The 23,824-nt window shown below is 41.8% G+C and overlaps 2 protein-coding genes across 3 annotated transcripts; both read left to right on the top strand.

Moving 5' to 3' along the window:
- Window positions 1-2,154: 2,154 nt before the first annotated feature.
- Window positions 2,155-13,713, top strand: fam189b (family with sequence similarity 189 member B). The gene is made up of 14 exons (XM_049584773.1): window positions 2,155-3,682; window positions 3,766-3,822; window positions 5,768-5,875; window positions 6,030-6,146; window positions 6,515-6,622; window positions 6,801-6,961; window positions 7,070-7,169; window positions 7,250-7,322; window positions 8,060-8,357; window positions 8,438-8,799; window positions 8,884-8,925; window positions 11,136-11,311; window positions 11,421-11,567; window positions 11,680-13,713. Exons 1-14 carry the CDS (start codon window positions 3,449-3,451, stop codon window positions 11,923-11,925), a joined length of 2,229 nt encoding a protein of 742 aa, XP_049440730.1. The 5' UTR covers window positions 2,155-3,448; the 3' UTR covers window positions 11,926-13,713.
- A 437-nt stretch (window positions 13,714-14,150) lies between these two features.
- On the top strand, window positions 14,151-21,978 carry fdps (farnesyl diphosphate synthase (farnesyl pyrophosphate synthetase, dimethylallyltranstransferase, geranyltranstransferase)). Of its 2 annotated transcripts, XM_049584289.1 has the most exons (10): window positions 14,151-14,300; window positions 14,772-14,927; window positions 15,025-15,165; window positions 17,558-17,638; window positions 17,766-17,888; window positions 17,965-18,053; window positions 18,142-18,214; window positions 18,302-18,379; window positions 18,478-18,612; window positions 21,196-21,978. In XM_049584289.1, the coding sequence occupies exons 1-10, from the start codon at window positions 14,298-14,300 to the stop codon at window positions 21,394-21,396; spliced, it is 1,080 nt and encodes a 359-aa protein (XP_049440246.1). In that variant the 5' UTR covers window positions 14,151-14,297; the 3' UTR covers window positions 21,397-21,978. The 2 variants fall into 2 exon arrangements, with proteins under 2 accessions (XP_049440246.1, XP_049440245.1); XM_049584288.1 differs by lacking the exon at window positions 14,151-14,300 and having other exon boundaries at window positions 14,342-14,927.
- The last annotated feature ends 1,846 nt before the right edge of the window (window positions 21,979-23,824 follow it).

Consider the following 23,824-nt stretch of genomic DNA (forward strand, 5'->3'; position numbering starts at 1 on the left):
CATGATGAGTGTGTATTTTGAAACTGTATGTTGGCACAGTTACATAATCAGAATATGCTTGGGTTGTCTGCACAATAGCTTGCTCATGAATTTTGTAACCGTTTGAAGTCAATTCACGTAAATGTTATTTATATAGGAGGAAATGGAAACCAGAACATTATTAGATAGCTAAATTGCAAACATATGAAGAATATGGGACTAAAAAGACACATTTTGTATTGCGAGAAGAGTAGGTTTAATAATGCAGCATGACGGGCACATATGGGTCGTAAATGGACAAATAAAATGGGCCCCATATGGGATTGTCCACAGGTATACCATTGGCCCTAAGCCAGTTGCCCACATGGCTGAGCCCACACCCACTTCATACCCAGGTAACCCTAGCATAACCTAAGTGGGGCCCACTTGATTAAACCAAACCATGTAGGCCACTGGCATGGAACCCATGGACGATCTTATTTAAGGCCCATTTCTTTAGCCCCTTTAGTACCCACATGGGCCCCACATACAAATGTCAGCTGGGAAGCTATGGCTTCAGACTGCAACTTTCTGGTCCTTGCTATGATCTGTTTTACAAATGTACTCATTATTTTATTTACAGTTTTAAAGGTCCAGTGTGTACGATCTGGGGGGTCTAGTGGCATCTTGTGGTGAGGACTGCAGACTGCAGCCATTTAAAACTTCTCTCAGTGAGAATCTCTTCAGTGTTTATTGGTCACGAGGTTTTTGCTGGGAGCAGAAACACTGAATAAAACAATATGACATTACAAATCAGTGTTTTTCAGATGCTGTACGGCTCGTTGGAGGCAGGCCATTAGCCCAGCACCTGCTAATGTGTGCTCACTTTTTCTCTCTGATTACTTAAGATCGTTGGTGAGGTTTTTTTACTGTCTCATTTATAAACATTGCGTACGCACAAAACAAGCCCTGAAAGAGGCGTACACCACTTCCCACGCAAGAGTTGTGATGTATAACAACAGACTTGGTGGGAGAAACTTTAAACCTGCTTACAAACATTTTGGAGATAGGAAACTGGCGATGCAGATGGTGAGGTGGAAACCTGATAGCAGAAACTGCTGAATGCTTTTTGGTGCACATTATTTTTGGCTTTTGTCCATACGTACATTTTTAGTATGGATTGTATGCATTGTTTTATAAATTAGACCCCAGGTGATTTAAACCAGTAAAAACAGAATAAAACTGTTTCATGTGGAGAAATATATATATATATATATATATATCTATATTAATTTAATTAGATTTATTAATTAAAAAAAATAATAATACATTTTAATTAATTTAATTTATTAAATTAAATAAATCTGTTTTTCAGATGCTCCCCATAGCTGAGGGACTACTAACTAAAAAAAAAAAGAAAAAACTAAAAAAAAATGCAAATGGCCCTATTTAGAGCCAGTGTTTGGTTTGTCCCTTCTGGGCTACCGTAGAACATGGCAGACTCCGTGGATGTGGACCCACTCCCCATGTAGATATTAATGACTCATTCCAAGGCAATGGAAACAGGATGGGTCTTATTTTCAGATGATTATACACTAAAGAAAACATCTTACCATATTATGTTTCCTTTCTGCCAATATATACCCTAAATCCTACACACTGGACCTTTAAATATATTTTTTTAGAATTTAAACAAATAAAAAATTTAGAAAATAATATTAAACTAGTTATAATAATAGCTTTAGTTTCACATGAGGAGGCAGAGCAGATAAGACAGAAAATAGTGGTAGTGGTGTAAGCCGGGGATAAGTGAGATGGGATTTCAATTCAAATTCAAATAGGCAGTTCACATAAGAGCAGAAGGCGACTTTGTGTCTCAAGGACACTGACAGGAAATATATCTGTTGACAGACACGCTGTTAAAACCGGCCTAAACTAGACCAGGCACCTCTATGGGACACTCACTGACTCCACTAGGACCCCCATTGCCTTCTTTTTAACCACAGTCCTCCCAAAACAGCGGTCATTACCATGATAGTGTTTTTTTTTTCACCCCATCGCTGCAGCAGGAGCCTGTCGCTAAGCAACCGCCCCTCCTTCCCAGCATCAGCACCACGACGGTGTGCGCGCGCTCTGCCGCATCTTCAAGTTGCCTGCACGTCCTGCGTGCCTTGTCATCACGCAGGGCAGGTTTCGGTTTGCAAACACGATACATTCCTTCTCCAGTGCCGGAGCTGTGCCGAGGAGCAGAGGAGGAGACGTGAGAGCAGCAGAGGGAGGGGCCACCTCAACCAAGAATCACTCATAACTCACTTGGATGGATTTAAGCATGTCATCCCGGACATAGGTAGACTACGGGCTATGTTGTGTTCATGTGACGTGTGGTGGGAGGCAGTGAGGTAAACGTCCGGATACACACACACACACACACACACACACACACACACACACACACACAAACACACGGGCTGAACGGGATGCCCGCGTGACTGCAGGGAGGAAAGAGGCGGCGGAGGAGGAGAAGGAGGAGGAGGAAGGGGGGTCTAGGTGCGTGTGTGGACCACCGCAAAACCCCCGAGGTGGAGTTGTCAAAGATCAAAACCTGTACGGAGAAATTAATTCCAGCCCGGCTGCTATTTTTGGTGCAGTTTGAAAATCGATGGAGGATATTTATTTCCTGTCCACGTCGAGGTAATTAGTCTCGCTTCCCGAACGCACCGATGTGATCTTGGGGCTTTGATCTCCACACCGTCTTCTTTCTTTTTGCCGTGACAGCATGAGGACCTAACATAAGGTCGCGGGAGGGGAGCGCACATGTTCGGATGTTGCTCCTCCTGATTGGACACACGGACTGACCGGCTCGTGTCATCTCTGCTGGGGGTGAAACAGCGAGCTGCTTTTCTTTGGGATGCTTTAAAATCTGCGGCCTGCTCTGGTCTCCAGTTACCGCAATGCCACTGGCGAGAGGAGGGAGAGGTGGAAGGCAGAGGATGGAGAGGAGGGAGCAGCATAAAGCAAATGAGTTTATCAGTGATGTGTAGATTGCAGCATATAAATAGTGTGGTTGTGTTTTAATCAGAGAATGGTATAGGCTGTATAGGTGATAGTGGCCTGTGAAGTGCATGGGATGAAACAGACACTGTATTGACTGAAGCTATCTTAGTATCATGGCTGAAACGTCATATGAGGTGAGTACGGTGGCTGCGAGTGTGTAGTGGCTGCTCAATTCTCAACTTTCTGCTGACAAAGTTCTTGGACTCACTCACCGGACTATAGTGCGCACCATGGGGCATTGCGCAGAACCTATGGCACCTGCCAGTGGAGAGCTTGGTGCATAACTGTGACAGAGTGGAGCTCTGAAGCCAGCATTTATGTCTCTCCCTCTTCTCCACGCCCGCACGTCTACCCACACAGCTGAACTTTATTTGATGAGCCCAGTGTAAGCGTGAAAGCTCTCCCAGCCTCCTCCGCACACACCGACGAGCCTGACATGCCTTCGCCATCGGACTCCAGCAGCGTGGCTTCGGCCTCGGGGTCTCGGGGCTGGTCGGACAGCCGCAGGGGCATGTCGGGCCGGGGGCCTGGTGGGGCACGGTTACTCCTGTACCTGGGGCTTTGCCACCTGGGCCTTGGAGCCATGGTTCTGGCCTTCTCCTTCACCAGCATGGCCTTCACCTCCTCAGCCCGTGTGAGGCAGTCCTGTCCATTCTGGGCTGGCTTCTTTGTAAGTGTGAATCTGACTGAGAACATATAGTATTAAAAATATAATGGGAAAGATGTTCTGATGCATGTGGTGTGTGTTTGCAGGTGGTGGCATCAGGGATAGTTGGAATAATCTCATGGAGGAGACCTCTGACGCTGGTGGTATGTATGTTTCTACATGATAAAAGGAGCATTCAAGTCTCTCGGCTGTAGGTGTAAAACCATGTGTCACTGAGGGTAAAGAGGATCACAGGAGCCTAAAAAACCTCAGGTGTTGCTCCAGGATATGCACCATGAAGCATAAAATAAACAGGTGGCCCTCAGCCAGAAGTCCTTGAGGGGTCCCTAGAAAAATGGGGAATAGTTTAAATGTTTAGTCTGTAGGATTTAGTGGCGTCAGGCAGTGAGGTTGCAGAACTGAAACTTCTCCTGTGTGCCAAGCTTCGCTGATGCAGAAACAAAAATGGCACTATCGAGAGCCAGTGTTTGATTTGTCCATTCTGGGCTATTGTTGAAACTCTGTAGGAGAAGACCCTCTCCATGAATTGACAGCTCATTGTGAGGTAATAAAACACAACTTTCTTTTTAATTTTCAGGAGATTCTAAACTATTAAAAACATAGTTATGAATATGATATTCTATTACCGCCAACAGATGCCCCTAAATGCTACACATGAGACTGTTAATTCATGATAGAAGTGAACCCTTTGTGATTAAGAGTCATTAAAATAACTGTTCTGATCATAGGTTTCATCTCCTCCACAGTTATCTCCTCAACTGAAGCTGACAACAATAAAATTCTACTCCTAATCATATCTAAATACCAAATTCTGTTCAGATCCCTGAAGCAAAATATTATCAAATGGGGGTCAGTGACCTAACATATATAAATTTGGACATGAAAAAGGTAGAGAACCACTGATATAAACTGACGTGACAGGTTGACAAAACTATCCCACCATACATTCCCTTTAGTGGCTGCTCTTCAGCAGATTTTATGTCTTGGAATTGAACGTAGTCAAATATCCGTCTTACCTGAGCACTTTAGGGACTTCACATCCTGTTGTCTTAAAAGACGAGGTTCAAAGTTTATTCATAACTGTAGGAGCAGCAGTTGAAAAATGAAAGAGCCTTTAAGTGGGTCCTGCACTTTAAAGGGCTCCTATGTTAAGGCATAGCTGTAAAATGTTTTCATATTTTTACATGAAAAATACTGTTTTACTTTGAGCCTTGATTTTGCATATTCATGTATTTAATTCAATAAAATTACACTCAAACTAAGACACCCACGGCTAATTTGAGGTTAGTCAATTTGGAAATGACATGGAGGGCAAAAAGTGTGCATCCAAAAACCAATCCAAGTTCTTCACTGATGAGCGGACCCAAAGAAAACCTGCAGATTTTTTTTTTCTATTTGTTTTTTTTTTTTTTTTTACATTTTACAGCGCTGATCCAGAATAAAAATCTTCAGCATTTGGCAGAATGTTTTGTTTTTATTTTTGGTTGTAATGTGATAACCCATCTTCATTTAAAACTCCAGTGTGTAGGATTTAAGGGGCATCTATCGGCAGACATGGTATATAATATTCACAACTTCCTCCAGTGTATAATCACCTAAAAAATAAAATCATTGTGATTTCATTCACTTAGATTGCGCTGTTTGTATCTACATACAGAGCAGGTCCTCTTCCACGGAATCTTACATGTTGTTCTACAGTAGCCCAGAATGGACAAATCAAACACTGCTCTAGACAGGACCATTCACTTTTTCACGTCGGCCACCAGTTCCTCTGCATGCTTGGCACACGGGAGACGTTTTAGTTCCGCAACCTCACTGCTAGATGCCACTAAACCAACCCTACACATTTAAGATAACTTTTGTTTTGTTCAATCTGCGGAAAATCTGCTGAGGCGTAACTTCTGTGCACAGATTTTGTGTGGGCCTGCTGATTAGCTGGCTGAAGTTCTGTTTATTAGTGAAGTCACCTGGCATAGCCTTTGGTTGGAAGAATAAAACTGCACGCTCTCAGCCCTCTGTGGCACGAGTTTTGACACCTTGCGTCAAATCAAAACACGACTCTGTGTCTCCCCCCCCCCCCCCCCGCAGGTGTCACTGTTCATGTTGCTGTCTGCGGTGTGTGTGATCCTCAGCCTGGCCGGCTCCATGCTCTCCTGTCAGAACGCGCAGATGGTCAAGTCTATGCTCACCTGCCAGGTACACAACATTATACAAGTGTTGTCTTGTGCCTCGTGCAGAAATGCCCTTCCAGCCAGAAGCATGGGTAACGTGTCAGGGATAACTGGAAATATGTTTTTAGTGTGTGGTCCAGTACTTCACGCTAAAACTCTGTGTATGGGAATGTGTGTAGGTGGAGAATGGTGTGTGCGTGTGCTGCGCGCCCACTCACTCCTGCTCCATCACAGAAGAGGAGACCCTGGTGCTCTACCTGAATGCTGACTGTCACTCAGTCAGGCATCAGCTGAAGGTGGGTAGGATGTGTCTCTGTCACTTTATCATAGCTTCACAGTTTCTCAAGTATATCTTAGAATAATAGACAGGTGCCCACATGCTCACTGAAACACCTTTTCCTTGCTGTAATACTGCCTCAGTATTCATACACAATATTAAGATATAAAGCGATTGGGGAGACAGCACAGTCCTTGTTTTATGCAAAAATCAAGACAAGTCAAGTTTTTACAAAATACAGACTTCCCTCTTTTTATTACTAGCCTTCCTCTGAAGTTCAGTGGGGAAATACAAAGTCAAACTATCCTATAAATGTGACATATTCTTACCAATAAAATGCCTCTATGTTGTCAGATGTTGATTTTCTGAATGCATATCTCTCTAAAGGACCTTCTGTTCAGTGCATGCGGTCTCAGCATTCTCTCCACCATCATCTGTACTCTGTCCACTGTGACGTGCAGCATCCACATATTCTCCCTGGACCTCGTGCACCTGGTGAGTACAGACACAGCACATTTCACATTTACCAGACTGGCTTTTTTTTCCCCCATAAATGACAAGTGCTCAGCAATAAACCACACAGCTGCACATTTGAGAACAGATTTTGTACAAATGCTGCAGTTAGTTAAATCCTTTGTATGATGGCGATGTGTTTCCCACTCTCCCCGCCCAGCTGGCCCCGCATCGCTCTCGTTCAGTCAACCCAGAATGCACCACTCCTCAGGACGCCTTCCTGACCAACATCATGGACTTTGAGGAGTTTGTCCCACCCATCCCTCCGCCCCCGTACTATCCTCCTGAGTACACCTGCAGCTCTGAAACAGACGCTCAGAGGTACCACACCTAATACGTATTATTACACATCACTTGTGCACAGTGAGTAATAATCATACACGCAATTACAATACAAAGAAAATGATTTATATTTGTGTTACCGCCCAGCATCACTTACAATGGCTCCATGGAGAGCCCTGTTCCTCTCTACCCCACCGACTGCCCTCCTCCGTATGAGGCTGTGATGGGACAAAGAGCTGCAAGCCAGGTGAGGATGTGTGTGTGTGTACCTGTGTGTGTTTTATGTGTGATGTCCTATGCTGATCCTTGTCTACTTTGACTGTCAAGGCAACAGTGTTTGATCCCCATGGCACTGAGCTGTCTGGAGAGAGAGGGACTTCAACTGCCTTCAGTGGAGAAGGTGAGAAGAGCTTTTAAATGTCAGCAATGTGCTGAAAGGAGGGGATTTGGGGGTGCTCTGGGGTCCTGGATCAGGATCAGGGAGTGTGTATTTTAAAGTGGGAATAGGCAAGTTTTATTGCTTTAACTTATCAGTATGAAGTATATAGAATAATGACTCAGTGTTAAGATTGGGTCGCAGCTGGGAGAAATTTTCCTCAAGGGCTTTCTACCCGATGGGATCTCTTTAAGGTTAGAGCAAAAGTCGTGATTTGGGTTAAAATGAATAGATTTCTGTCAGGGAGAACAAAGATTTCTCCCATGTGCGATTGGTTCCCTATAATCCTCGCTTTCACGATGCAATTCTGTTTGCCACTGGGAACAACCTCCAGGGAAAATGAAGCCTCCATTTATGGCTCAAAGGAAGTGCATCAACCATTGCAGAACCTAAACAGGAAGAAGATAGCACTTTTGTTTTCCACAACTATCAGTAGCTATCCCCAATTACCAAAGAGTATCAGTGCAAGTTTTTTTGCATGTGCAATCCCCGGTAGTTAAAACGGCAGACGGTGGAACAAATGAGGTAACTGTGGTAAACAAAATTCAGTGTGTCCTGTGTTGCTGTTGGTTACTAGCCTCCTGGGAAAATAGAAAGCAATTCAGTTGTTTTTGTGACAGCAGCATTTTTTGTCTAACCTTTATTTAAAAAGACACATTGATATTATTAATAATAAAGGCTTACCTACTTTTCTTCATTAGTGTCCATGGACAGTGGATCTCTGCTGATGTCAGAGATTGTGGACATCCCTGATGATTCCTCCCCCTCTGAGGACTCCTGTCTGATGGAGGTCGGGCTGAGGACTCAGGGGGACAGGGGCAACAGGAACGCTGGCGAGGGGGGAGACGGAGGAGACAGTGGGGAGTACATCAGCTTTCGTGGTCCCCCGTCTCAGACGCCAGAGAGTCCTCTGGCAGGAGGACCGAGAGCCAGGCGCTTCATCAGAGGAGAGCGGTCCAACTCGTGCTCTTCGCCCAGCACGGCAACCACCACATACAGGTGAGGACAAGTTCAGTTTAATAATGTCAAAGCTGTACAGTCAGTGGTGTTATTTTGTGCTCTCCTGTTTTGTCCCGCAGGTCTCCAGTATTGCGTCGCCAGGCCATGCTTGCTAGTAGCTGTTCCCAGCTGGAAGCAATAGGGAAATCCACATCTCCGCAGCAGTCCTCTGTCCCAGAGTTTCGAGTTCGCCCCTCCATTCCCTCACACCAAGGAGCTGCCCCATTCTCCTCTGCTCCTCCCATTTCGTTGTCCCCAGCTGCCAGTGAGCAGAGTGGTGGTCAGGGTAATGGGCCACCCCTCCCAGGCCAACCATTGTACCTTCGACGAAGGGCTGGTAAAGGTGAGAAGGATGGAGAGGGTGTGAGGAGGGGTAGTGAAGGACTCCTGCGTCTTGTGAGGTCACACAGTGAGCCAGGCCTCGGCTCTTCGACTGATACAGGTAAGTCCCACACGAAAAAGGAGTACATCACCTACATTACTGTTTCAGTGTCTATAACCTGTCCTTGTATCTCCTCCTCTGTAGTTGACTTTGGCTCTGGAGGCAGCAAAGTATCTATGGACACAGGTAAGAGCTTATATCTGCACGGCTTTAGGATGTGATATTTTGGTGGCTCAGTGATCTAAAGCACAAAATATCTGGCTTTGTTGCATGTCATCACTCTCTCTTCCTCTCTGTCTCTTTTGACATTCAACTGCCAGATTATAGACAAAAAAGCCCAAAAGGAAATACCTCCAAATTGTTTAGATGAGACACAATTCAGCCCATTTGCACCTAATGGCCGCCATTTATCTCTTACAAACAAGTGCAGATTGAAACACCGGAGGAGACGTACAAATCTGTCCCTGTGCGCATGTGATTTATGAAAATCCACTGTACTTCCACAACATCTAAATTAGCAGTGATTTGATTACAGATTGATAAATTAGATTCTGCTTTGCAAACAATAATGTGCCTCACTAGCTCCTCATTTACATGTCACACATCCTGATTTATGAATGCTGCGATTCTTGTCCTGTGAAAAAGCTCACGTAGCAAAGTAATGGGATATGTCATGGGACATAGCAAATGAGCTGCAGTGGTTACTGGGCTTCACTGCAGGAAGTCCACAATATTGTGCTGCAGGGATGGAAGTTGGTGTCACATTGGTTCCTTCGTCAAAAAGCAAATTGGATTTTTATATTAGATTTTGCAGAAAATACAGAAAATATGATCTGTGGCAAACAAAAGTTTATGATACTTACATGTTTTGTTCAGCAAGATTATCTATATGATCCCCGCTTTTCAATTTTTTTAAGCATAAATGCAATCATCAGAGATATAAAGCTAACATAAGGTGATAATCAAACTACACTACAGTCGTATGACTTCAGTGTTGCTACCACAATGAGGCTGTTAAGCCATGTGTGGCGTGATGATGTTCTGCAGTCTCATTTAGCCATTTGTTAGCAATCGCCTTTTATAAGATATGTAAAAGCTGAAAATGTGAAAGTCTCTTGAGCTTGTGCTAACCACAGACCTTATGTCAAGCATCTAACCAAAATTCCATTAAAAACCCCTCTGACTCTGAGACGAGGGAGCCAGGAGTGCATAAATGCTAACTCATGTCCGGGTGTTAGGACTCATTCCTTCAGCACTTTCTATGAACCTGCATCTTTGAGAGTTCAAGTAGCTCATTGTACCTCTACCTTTTACAGAAGATTTATAATATTGACTTTTACATTTCAACACAATCATATGCTTGCATTGTTTCTCACAGAGCATGAGGACAGTCTGGCATATTTTATTATAGACAGTAAATCCAATACTCTGTGCTAAACTACAGTTTCCAAAAAGAATCTCACAGCTGACAGAGAGAGACCCAGAATGTTTGTGTATTCTGAGCTGTTTCTTGATGACTTAAGTATGAGGTCTTGTGGTGCCAACCTGATGTCAGAAAGGTAGTGATCCTGCTGTTAAATGTCAGTGACCTTCTCATTTCCCCTTTTTAAAAATGCAGTCAGGGAGTTTATTTTGCATTGTAACCTTTTTTTTAGTAGTTTATTCAGTATTGTGTTTGGTTTGGCTCTCACTGAGGTTCAATTCAGCTATATCATAATAAAGTTTATTTATATAGCACTCATCAAAACCAGCATTACAAAGTGCTTTACACATAAAACACAACAATAAAATACAGAGTTTATGTTTGGCTTACCAGGCAAGCAGACGGGAAAAAGAGGAGTAAACTAAAGAATGATGATTTAAAAACATAATTAAAACACCAAGGAAAGATGTAAAAACAATAGGTGAGTTATAACTAAAATAGAGCAGAGGTCAGAGGTGCAATGTCTCGAGTACAATGCAGTGTAACACAGTAGTTAAGAATAAAACCTGAAATGTGAAGGCAAAATACAGGAAAGCCTTTTGATAAAGGTAAGTCTTTATAAATAATTCAAAAGGAGATACTGACGCAGCGAGCAGGAGTTCCTCAGGCGGGTCTTTCCACAGCTGGAGAGCCCTGAAGGCAAACACTCAGCTCCCTTCAGTCTTAAAGCGTGAGGTGGGAACAGTTAGCAGGTTCGTGCCTGAGGATCAGAGGGTAACGTGACGGTAGTTCTGATATATATTCTAGGGCCAGGCCGTGAAGGGCTTTGAAAGTAGTTAAATCAATCCCAAAACAAATGAGCAGCCAGTGTAAAGTCATTAAAATTAGATCAATGTGTTCTCTTTTTCTGTTTAAAGAAGCTTGATTTTGAGCTTCTGTATCTAAAATCTGTTTCTGACTCCATCTCTTACAGGTCCGTCCTCTGAGGCATGTCTGCTGCCCCGCACCTCTTTACCTCCTGCCACAGCTCTACCAAGGAAAGGCAGCGTGAAATCAGCAGCCACAGGGTTGCAGGTCCCCTCCAAACCTCCCCCCACCTCTCCACTGCGTTTACCTAAAGACTGTCACCGTTCCCTAGGAGACCTTAAGGTTCGTCTTAAAATAGCTGATACAGAAGCAGCAAATATCTGAAAATACAAAAGCAAAAGCTGGACTGATGTTTGACTTTCTTATTTCATCATCTTGACTGATTCTTCAGGTGACTCGGGGTCTGGTGGCTCGCTTCCTGCAGCGCTCCAAACGCAACCTGTCACCCTCTTCCGAGCATGCTGGGAGCACAGGGCAGGGGCCTAAGAGGAGGAGTGGAGTTGAGGGCGCTGCCACCAACCACCTGCCCTTGGAGCAAGTATGACACCACTTCTGATTTAACACCACCATGTCAGAATAATTCAGTGTTCCTGCGAATAAATCCACCTGCTTTTTGTCTTAAATTTGTGCTTGGAAAAACTCCCCTCCAGGTGTTGCTGACCCCTTGGAACGCCAGCCGAGGACACCCCGCCCATCACCCTCATCGCCGTGGACACCACCACTCCCATAGTGACAGTCGACACAACAGGCACCACGGCGGTCGGGTGCCAGAGGGGATCCACCTGCGCAGTTGTGGGGATTTAAGTTCCTCATCCTCATTGTCACTACGTCGATTAGTGACACCTCATCCACCGCATGGGTCATCAGGCGCTCTCTACTCAGAGTCTGTGCTGTGAGGAGGGGAGGAATAAGGGAGGGATGGAGGAGGTTGACAAGGTTGTGAGGAAGACGGGGATAGGAGGCTGATTAAAAGGAGAGTCTGAGGCAGTGCAGTGGAGATATCTATCGTCCCTCCTTTTCCTCTTTGTCACCTGCGTTTCCTGAAGCCAACTGTGCAAATGGCCTTATTCAGTGGTGCTCTTTATCACTCTGAACATCAGCCCAGAGCTCACGCTTCTCCACTCTTCAACATCAGTGAAACAGTCACTAGATGCTTATTTCTGGTGGTTCGAACATAAGAAAAAAAAATCGGAGACAAACAACCAGAAGCATCTTTTTCCCTCTCTCAAAACTCATCTGAACACATATCTTCCTCAAGACTGGAGACCGATCTCAACTGGCATTCATGCTACAACAACCACTTACTCACATGTACATTCAGTCTAATTATAATAATGATTATGGGTTGCAATATGCTTCTGGCCCTTTTGTACATTGCTATTCATCCGCAGGATCGCTCAGGTGAAGTGATCACAGAAACCCTTATTTTGTCTTCCATTTATAAAAGAAAAAAGCATCTCAATAAACATAGCTAGCTGAGTCCAATGTAAGATAAACAGATGAGGCTGCACACGGAAAAACCCTTAACTGAGTTGCTGATTTTGTCTTCTTTTTTTTTCTTTTTTTTCAATTCAGATTCCCACTTTCTCCACGTTTTTCCACCTCCACACTGGCCTTCAAAAAAGAAAAGGCAGCCAGCATTTTTAACACTGACATTAATGCACGCCACAGACACATGCTCAGCCTTTGAAACGTATTCCCTGTGGGTGGCCCCTGGACACGGTGGTTTGATTTGCATATGTGCATGTTTTGCTACAGCCTTCCAAATACAACAGGAACCTTGTGCATTCAATCCTGACCGTCTGTGTAACTAAATAACATGTCCTCAGAATGTCTTTATCTGCATGTTTTTGACAATGCTTCTTACTTTTTTTCCTCTTGCACCCGAGACCTATGATAGTAGCCATTTGAAATGTGTTTGTGTTTATAGGTAGCTGAAGGGGAAGGTCGAAGATGCGCAGTGCTCCCAAAGTTTTATGCCAGATGGCTCCAAACATGCCTCTGCATCCTAATTTGAGTTTGAGGTTTTGAACATGTTTCAAGTGCACTGGCTTCAGCAGCCAGATCCTGTACGATAAGAGGTGTAAATTGCACTGTGACTCTGATGACGAGAAGAGTCTTTTGCAATAAATGTACAGAAAAATTTGTCATGAGGTTGGGCTCCACACAATGTGTTGGAATGGTTCTTTTGCAGGGGGTTGTGGATGGGTGGTAAATAAAAAACAAAAAAGACTTGATGGATCTGGCAGCTCTGGATACTGGGTTTTGAAGTATATAAATATTTGTGTCAGATTGGAGTTTTATTCTTTGGAAAGTCTTTTTGGTGTGCTCACTAAGTGATGATATTGACTCCATATCAGTAAAGGCACATTTTGGATACAGTCATATGTATGTACCTAATTTTAATAATGTACACGCATACACACTTTGCCTGCACACAAACACAGGCACACCCATACACTCCCTTATTAAGGCACTGAGCTGTATTTCTACCTCCTGTCTTGCATAAAACATTATTTATTTGAAGAAATGTATATCTGTATGGCAGGCTTAACAGAATAGAGCCTTGAAATCTGAATAATAAATGTAACTAAATATGACACCTAATCCAGATTTTAAATGCAGTGTCAATGGCAAAACTTTCAATGCAAGATATGTATTTGAAAATATGAAATAAATGATAGGCATCAAATAAAAATACCCATGTTGATGTTTTGTACATATTATAAAGGGAAAAATAATATTCAAGTTTTTTTTATTTATTATTATTTTTAATTAAATTTAATCTAATTAAATAAAATGGTATTTTATTTATTTTTTAAAATTTTATTATTTCTTTTTTCTCTTTTTTTTTTTTTTTTTTTAATCTCGCTTCTCTACTTTAAGTAACACAAGGCTCACCACCTGGCAAATCCAATTCTCACTCATCTCCCCACTCCACCTAAACACCACCTCTTCTCAAACCCTATTGGCCAGCCAGTGTGAAAGCCCATCCTGGTTCGATGGCACCGGCCAATCAAATCGCTCAATGTCAAATGGAGCCTTCCGAAGTCCACGCCCATATGCACCACCCGCGATGGCGCTTGGGAAATTCAGTTCTACTGCTTTGTATTAAAACCGACGGCGTCGTGACAGCGAACTACAACCCGCACATCCTGGTTTGAGGAGACGTTCACAGACTTCAGTTTGACAGCAAGACGAATAAACAGAAGATTAACTATTTTGCTGTATCACACCGAACTGTTTGGGATAAGAGGACAGTGTTATTATGGTATGTAAAGGCGTGTGTATGAACAAAAAGATAATTTTATTCGGTTTGATATGGCTAACTTTGTAAACAGGCAGGATGCTGGATGACAATGTAAGCTAACGTCAGCTAACGCTTCTTCTCACGATAAGGAACTAGCTAATCATAGTTATCTTGACCTAATCCCTGCTCTTGTTTACTGCTCTCACTGGGCTAACAGACCATGGTGCTAACTGGCTTAGCAGTTTACCTAAACCGCATAAATGTAACGTTATGTGGTTTATAAAAGTAACGTTAGCTAGGTAGTGTTACGGTCCGGCAAGTTTGAGTCCAGCTTGTTAACAGTAGCTGAGGAGGGCATTTGGACGGTTGAGAATGAGACGCCTGCTGAGCTTGGTCGTTGATGCCCGTAAAGTAATCCGGACCATGTGGTACGCTGTCTCCCCGCACAAGCTAAAAACTACATATGTCCTGCTGTGCACCTCCTCTTTCCAGGGGGACAGCATTTGCAACGGGACGCAGAGCAGCAAAAAGGCGTTGCTGTCAGATCCTCGGCTGTTTGACGCCCAGTTTGACGAGCTGGTGATGGAGCTCTCAGAGCGGGACCTTACCGATCCAGCGTTGGCTGATGCTCTGAACAGGTTAAAAGAGGTGTGTGTGTGTATGTGTACTGTGTGTCTACTGAGTTACATCTGACAAGTGCTCAAGTGTTACTTCACGTGGTTCCTCCCATCTGCGTCCTTCTTAGGTGTTGGTGTACAATTCACCTGGAGGTAAGAGGAACCGAGGTCTGTCTGTGATTGGCTCACTGAGGGAGCTTCTGCCACCCACTCAGCTCACACAGGACACCGTGCGGCGGGCTCTGGTGGTTGGATGGTGCATTGAGTTGGTAAGGACGTGTGATATGTTAAAAGAAGAAACTGCATTGTTGCACATAAACTAATAAAACCACACATCAGTTAGCCACACCTGTCCACTGGGTGACAAGTTTCGTTATTACAGAAGGCACCCTGATAATGTCAGTGCTGGAGGGAGGTTTCATGTCAATTACTTAAAAAAAAAAGTACTAATATCACACTGTAAAAATACTCCATTACAAGTAAAAGTCCACCATTGGAAATGTTACTTGACTAGAAGCATGTTAGTGTAATCAGGAGAATGTACTTAAAGTATTAAAAGGAAAAGTAATGTTCTCAGGAAAAATGTCCCCTTTGATTATTATACTTACAGATATTAAGTCTAGATTATTGTTGCTCTTGCAATAAACCTAAAAGCAGAATTTTACTTGAGTTGGTTGAGGTGGAGCCTGTTTTAAACTATAAAAAGATTATTTTCATTACAGGTTAATCTGCTGATTATTTTCTCCATTAGTCAATTAACGGGTTTCTTCTGTAAAAAATAGGGAGAACAGCCGTCAAGGTCAAAGTGACACCTTCACAATGTTTGTCTTGTCCAACCAGTCGTCCACACCTCAATATTATTACAGATGCATTAAATTTTTTTTTTTTAAAAAAAAAAAAAAAAAAAAAAAGCATCAATGGAACCATGAACTGAGGTGAACCTGATGACGCTGAACGTGAAACGCGTTGTTCCCTCAAATAAGACAGAGTAAAGTCTATGTCAGTGTGCAGAGGATTTGTTTGTCAACCTGATTGCACACATTCCTGCTGCCTACCAGCACCTGACTACCTGTGGCTGTGCAAGAAGATTTCATTGATTCCAGGAACCATGAAAAGATCAGAATAGCTGCTTAATTTTCTGTCAATAAACTAATTGTCGCAGCTAATCTTATAAACTAGATAGTTTAATATATAACAAAACATTATATTTTCTAAACTCTCAAAGTGTTTTGTATGTAAAAAAAAAAAAAAAAAACAACTGTAAAGCAGATGGTAACTAAAGTTATCAAACATATAGGGAAGTAAAAAGTAGTGCACCAAAGCCATGAATAGTCCCCATCAAATGCCAATTTTTCCTGTATGAGTAATGCCTACCATACACAAGCAGACTTTGAAAATACATTTAAAAGACTCAAGTCAGACTTAAATCTCACATCTAAAGGAAATGTGAGTTTTTTGTCTCAGTCTATGAGATTTTACAAATGCTGGCTCACTATTTGCAAGACAAAACCAGATTCCTTTTGAAATTATTTCCCACCCTGCTCCTGGTGGAGAAACTACCCCAAACTCCCTTTAAGAAATATGGCATATTAACAATTCCTTACCTGTCCACAAAAACACATAACTCCAGAAGCACAAGATAAATCGCGTCATATGTCGACAGTATTCTTGTCAATTTGGCATCAATATAATCCATAAAGATAAACTGTGTTTGTGCACCTCCTGTAGTAAGACGAGACCGTGGGAATGAGAATGGTACCATTTCAAAAATGAATATTTCTCACTTAAATAAATGCTGGTTGGTGGATAAGAATCACGCCCAAAAGAATTGAGACTTGTTCACGCCTCACTCCATGCTTACTGTCTATGAAGTTAAAATCATTGAACTTTAGTAATTGCACAAATCAAGACTAAAAACTTATGATAATATTAAGCATGTTTGATTTCGTCTGAAGGTTAAGGTGAGAAAAAGACTGACTTAAGACAGCTCAGACTGAGTTCTACAACCACCTCACACCAAACGATTGAGGTCAGGGAGCGTGCAGCAACTCAACGAAAACGCTCATGATTTCATTCCAATATTAGAAATTTGTATGCAACAGTAAAATTTTAAGTAGATAACGTTTGGATATATGTTTGTGATCCTTTTTTATAATGCCAGTAAGAACAAATGATTTTGAGATCAAGTGCCAGGGACAGGGCTGAAATTTCACAAAGCACTGAAAAACAGACTGATGCATTAGTTTTCAGGGGTTGTTGACAAGACAAGAAATAAAGAATAATGTCAACCATATGCTTTAAAACTGAGCCTATTGTGCTCTAATACCTGTGTGTGCTTTTGTGTAATAATTCATGGTCAGACCTTCATAATTGTAAAGATGTTTTTGCACGAAAGGTGATATGAACAGAGCGGGGACTCAGTAGTTTATTATACCTCAATCCAATAAATTCACACCATTCTTAACCATATTATTTGTTTAAGATTTTCTTTAGGCCCGGCTACACAGCATTGAGGTCGGCCTTTAGAAAAGCTTTAGCTGTTACATGCTGCCCAGTGTGTCACTAAAACTCCAGCTAACAAGCACAGACTCAGACTGACTGTTGTAATGACACGTTGCAAGGGTGTTACGTTCTCTCATTAAGTGTCACGACTGCTTCCAGCTTCAGGCCTTTTTCCTCGTGGCAGATGATATCATGGATGCATCTGTGACTCGGAGAGGACAGCCCTGCTGGTACAAGAAGGTCAGACTTGATATAGTACAGAAAACATAGAGACTAAAATGCCTTTTTTTTTTAGTGTGATCATTTGGTTTCCACAATTAATGGTGTGCCCAGTTTCTGAGGTGAATCTTCTCTGTTTGTTTTTAAGGATGGGATAGGTCTCGATGCCATCAATGACTCATTTCTCCTAGAGGGCTCCATCTACAGGCTGCTTCGCAGACACTGCAGGGATCAACCGTACTACGTCCACCTACTGGAGCTATTTACTGAGGTACTATACGTCCTGATTGATTACACAAACACACACATTACCACAGGTTTCTTACTGTATCTCTTGTTTGTTTCAGACAACTTTCCAGACTGAGCTGGGCCAAGCTCTGGACCTCATGACGGCTCCTCCCGGTCAGATTGACCTGAACAGATTCACCATGGAGAGGTAGCAAAGTGAAACCTGTGAAGAGAATTTGCACAGTAGTATGTTGTTCCCCAAATGTGTGTTAATTATTTCTCTGCTTGTCTTTCAGGTATAAAGCTATTGTAAAATACAAGACTGCCTTTTACTCTTTCTACCTCCCGGTGGCAGCTGCAATGTACATTGTGAGTGTGTCTTCATTCTACACAAGTGTCAGAAGGGAATAAACAAAGTAATGTCGTACTCATAACTACTGTGCTTTACTTTTGCAGGCAGGAATTGAGAGTGAAGAGGAACACAATAATGCCAAACATATCTTACTTGAGATGGGAGAGTTCTTTCAAATACAGGTAATTACTTGTCTACGTCTTCTTGCTTTCACGTCACATATTGAACAATGTGCTGCAGACTGCACAGTCAGTAACCACCCATTGTGCATCACTTGCAGGATGACTACTTAGACTGTTACGGAGACCCTGCTGTCACAGGAAAGATCGGTACAGACATCCAGGATAACAAATGCAGCTGGCTGGTGGTGAAGGCCCTGCAAAACATGACTGCTGAGCAGAGAACAGAACTGGAGGTGGGACTTTGGATAACAGCCCTTTCCGTTTGAACACTCACAAATATGCACTGATATTTTGACTGTAAACGTTGTATGCAGGGACTTTGTCGCTTGTATACAGTCAGATTAAGAGAATAGCTCACCTGCAAAATGACCATTTCTTTATCAATAGCTCAGCAGGTGTTATGTGGAATTCGTGATGAAAATTTTGTTTTTCTCGCACGTCTTCATGGTGAACAGAGAATCCAGAAAAGGCGAACATTCTTCATGAATTGAAACAAACGGGGACCACATTTAACAACAGTTAAACCATAGCAAATATCTGCTCAAACATCTGACACATCTTGTGCAGTACAATCCAAGTCTCATTTGTTAAGCTGTATTCTCAGTACTTCTCAAACACATGCATTTTCACTAAATCATTAGAATATAAAACTTGTCTGCCTACGAGCAGAGTCCCTTTGTAACAACTGGTGAACCAGTTGAGAGTGTACTCAAACAGTGGAGGCAAACAAATCCAATAGGGCAGAGGCAGACTCAACAGGCTTAATCCAAAAAAAAAACAAACAAGAAAAGGACACGAGTGCATGCCCAGACATGTTTGTACCAATGTGTTTTAAATCATTATATTTGAGTGAAAATGCATGTGTTCAGGAAGCACTAAGCATATGGCTGGTTATGAGACTTGGATTATACTGCACGAGTTGTGTGAAAATTTGGAAATGGATGCTTTGATATAGTTTTGCTCTTGTTAAACGTGATTCTCCTTTACTGCAATACACGAAGAATGTTAGCCTTTGTTTGATTCTCCATTCACTGTTGATTTTTCCTCACGAATTCAAGGTAACAAAGGATGCGTAACTGATCTACAAAGGGTCATTTTTTGGACGAAGTATTCCTTTAAATTTAAAAAAAAAAAAGTGTGGAATAACAATATAACATATTCCATTTATTTTATTTACTGTTTACGTCACAAATGCATTTGAGAGCATGCATAAATATTTAACACAATAACAGAGCATGCAGCAGGTTAAATACAATGCATACCACAGTTACATCTCAGTGCTGTACATTTACATTTGAGCAACGACTCACTGACGGATCATCTCATTTAAAGTAACTGACCTTTTTAAAATTGAATCAAGTGTAACCAAGGCAATGGATTACAAGGAATGTTTATACCACCATAAGAAACTGGTTATTGTACAACATGGTAAAGCAAAAGTGGGGTATTTTTAAAGGAAAGAAATGCAGAAACATATGACAAGTGTCACTTTTTACAGATGGTTTATGCTTTTTCAAAAGTCTATATTAAGCTAAAACGTCATTCAACAATAGATTTTTTTATTGTAATCATTTGTTTAAATAGTCATAGTATGTTTTTAGTGTCCTGGGGCCGTATTCACAAAGCTTCCTAGTGCCAAGAGTTGCTCCTAGTGATGAAATTATAAGAACATTTTTAGAATTATGATGTTCTCTCAGAATTTCCCCTTAAAGTTAGGACTAGTGCTGTGTATCAAATCGCGTACTTCTGTACTTACACTTAATATTTTGAGTACATAGTGCATTCACAGAGGACGTCGCTGCATTAAATACATTAAATACTGCATTAAATGTGTTTTTTGCACTAAGCACCACTATACTGTTGTCGGATGTAAGCCAGCAGAATGTTTATTGGGTTAATTTAGCAGTCTGTAATGATTTGGTACCGCAAACGATAACGTGAATGCTAATGCTAGCTAATTGTGGTCGTAATTTCCGGTGAGTGCACAAGTTTGGTTTGAGACAATGCTACCCTGTCGAAATTCGCGCGCTACGCCAATGACTACATAGGGCACACAGCATACTACATAGAAGTGTACTACCGGAAGTATGTGATTTGAGATAGGCATTATTCACAAAGCATCTTAGCCCTTAAAAGAGCTCCTAAGGTGAACAACTCTGAGGAGCAGGGAGGACGACTTTTAAGAGGCTTAAGAGTTTCTTAATCAGAGGAGAAAATGGTGGAAAGACAAAGAGGAAGGAGAAATATTCTCCAAATGCTGGATGACAGTGAGTAAATGAAATGCTACAGATTAGATTGTGCAGGGATAATATATGTGGTTGATGTCATTAGGGGTATGCACACATTTCCCATGCTACTACGCCAGAGACAAAATGAAAACAGCAAAACAGCAGTGATGACTTTGGTCTGTCTCAACCTTCCATCAGCAGAGTGATCACATTGGCAATGACAATGCTTTCACAGTCAGCAGTTCATTTCATCTCCACTGGGTGTCCACACCTTTCAGACTCGCAATGTCTGTGAAAACCAATCACATCTGTTAAGGGAAGGTGTCACACCTAGCAACGGGGTCAACCACACCTCCTCACTAGGGGAAAAGTTTGTCCTTTCCTTGCTCAGAGTTGCTCGGAGATCTGTACTAAATCGTTCCTGAGCTAGGACTCCTTAGTAAAAATTTTAGTTCTCAGAATGACTGTGAATATGTCCCCTGATCCTTTAACTCCTACATGTATGTTTCAACCTCTGATCCCACTGTTTTTAGAAGTTGCATGCTAGAATGTTAGCAAAATTTAATTTCATCCTCATTTCCTCCTCAGGCATGTTATGGGCGCCATGATGATGCCTGTGTGGAAAAGGTCAAAGAGCTTTACAGCACCCTGCAAATGCCAACACTGTACCACAGGTATGAGGAAGAGAGCTACCAGCGGCTACAGAAACTCATCGCTTGTCACGCTCAGAACCTTCCTCACTCGGTCTTCCTCAACTTTGCTAAGAAAATCTACAAGAGGAACAAGTGAGAGGAAACGGTGGTCATAAACAGCGTCAGGTGCATCAGACTGGATCCCGTTTGGCTTTCCTCATGATGCACAGCTCAGCTCCTCTCCCTGTAAGATGGGTTTGCCGAGTACAAGGCTCTGACTCCAAACAGGCATGACCTCAACAGCATTTGGAAATCCTGCTGGTAGTTTCTTAACATTGCAATGAGTTGTAGATATTTGGTTGTGAATGTCGTCAAGCACCTCTTTTCCTCCACACTACCTGTTTATTGAAACCAGTGCGTAGTGTAAATCATCTCCAGCGGTTTCTCCACTGAAGAATCCCGTGGATGTAAGAGACACTGAAATGAGTCGCACGTGGATCTGGTCTAGCTTTCATATTGGTTTGCCCTGAGGAGTGCACGGCAGCATAAAGACACAGATAGTTAATTTATAGGAATAGATGTATTAGTTGATGGGGATCGAACATGTATGACAGTAGATGTACAGAGGACAGAGGGTCCAGCTTAATTAACTTTGTAATTCAAATATTTTTATATTGCTGCTGTAAAGTCTGCACTGGTCTGAATGTAATTACTTTTAATAAATAATGTATGAATTTCATTTCTTTTCTCTTTACTCCTTATTTCTTAATAAATGTTAATAAAAACAGACAACAATTCACTGGTTTAAATAGACCAAACAATCAACTATTTTGATCATTGTCATTTTTAAAACAAGAAATGACAACATTTCTACTTCCCTCCTTTCAGATGTGAGGATTAGATGCTTCTGTTTGTTTTATATGATAGTGAATTGAGCCTTTAGGGCATTTTTGACTATTCTGGGACTTCCAGTTTCAGGATTACCACTTTGAACACGCAGCTTTGCAAGCTTCCAATTAATAAACGCTGGAAGAAGTTGAACTACAGCAAAGCTACCCTCACAAGAATTCAAAATTGTTCAACTAAAGCTACTTCAAAAGAGCTGTTAAATATATAAAATATCCCACTATTTATTGGGAAATACAAGGAATGTCAGTTTTGGTTTTGTATACAATGTTCTCCAGACACCTGCCTTCAGACACTAGATTCCAGGTGGGGGTATTACACTAAGCTAATTACTTAGTTAGCAAGGTAGCTTCCTATGTAGCATACAACATCTCTTCTGAACATCAGTTAATAAATAATACAAGAAATAATAATCAATACTTGTGAAAGGGGGTTCAATTACAGTGCCACAAGAAATGCCAAATCAAAGTAGTGTAACTTCTTGAATCGCCATGCAAATATGAATATAGGTGAGCTCCCAGCAAGCTACTGCAAAATGTAGTTAAACTACTAGTTTAATTAAATGTAGTTAACTACTCCGCAACACTGGTGATCATGGGTGGATTATGAGACAACAGGTCCCTGGGCACAGACATGTAAAAGGCCCCACCACCTCTCCAACACAGGACTGGAAACACACACACAGACTTCGTGGTGACTTTGCTTTTTTTTTTTTTTTTGCCGATGTCATCTTGTGTCTCATCGTAGTCATTTTGAGTCCGTTTTTCATTGATGTGCCCGTTTTTGTTGTTCTATTGTCTCTCTGAGGTTGGTTTTTGGGCAGTTTTGTGTCCTTAAGGTAATTCTGTGTCTCTCTGTAGTCATTTTGTGTCTCACTGAGGTATTTTTGTGGGTTTTTGAGGTTATTTTGTGTCTTTTTTCGTGTCCCTCTAGTCATTTGTGGTTGTTTGCCCCTTTTTTGTGATTGTTTTGTGTCTCTTTGAGGTCATTTTTGTAGTTTTTTTAGGTAATCTTGTGTCTTGTTTGGTCATTTTCTTTTTTTGTGATCAAATGTTTATTAGGATTTGAAGGACATCAGTACATTCACCAGCACATAAATAAAATAAATATATAGACACATATGCATACACACATACATATACAAAGATATGCACACATATATACACATACATACACCCAATAATAATAATAATAATAATGATAATAATAATAAAATAAAATAAAAATAAATAAATAAATAATAGAAATACAAGTAATAAGTAATTAAATAAGAAAAACTGCCACAGAAACAAAGTGCCACTGATGTATAACCTAATTAGAACTATCAAAATGTTAGATGCCATCCACAATCTGCAAAGTACACAAAAAAAACAAACAAAAAAAAAAAAACAACAACAGGGAACATCAACCAAAGAAAACAGGACCAGAGGGGAAGGGGGGAGGCTCACACCAAAAGGCCTTTGAGAGCCTCCACTGTTCGAGCCCAGCACATTGTCACCTCCTCCCTTGCCCCCCTCTTTGCAGTTCCTTTGCACTCCTTTGTTGTCTTCTGTGTACCTTCTGGACTGGTACATGTGAATTTGAGTGACATTTTGCAGGTGAAGGCCAGGGGCTCCCAGACACCTGGGGCCCATGGGCCTGTACCTGATAGGCCTGTTCAGTAATCCATCCATGATGGC

The sequence above is a fragment of the Epinephelus fuscoguttatus genome, linkage group LG8, assembly GCF_011397635.1.
Source record: "Epinephelus fuscoguttatus linkage group LG8, E.fuscoguttatus.final_Chr_v1".
Lineage (NCBI taxonomy): Eukaryota > Metazoa > Chordata > Actinopteri > Perciformes > Serranidae > Epinephelus > Epinephelus fuscoguttatus.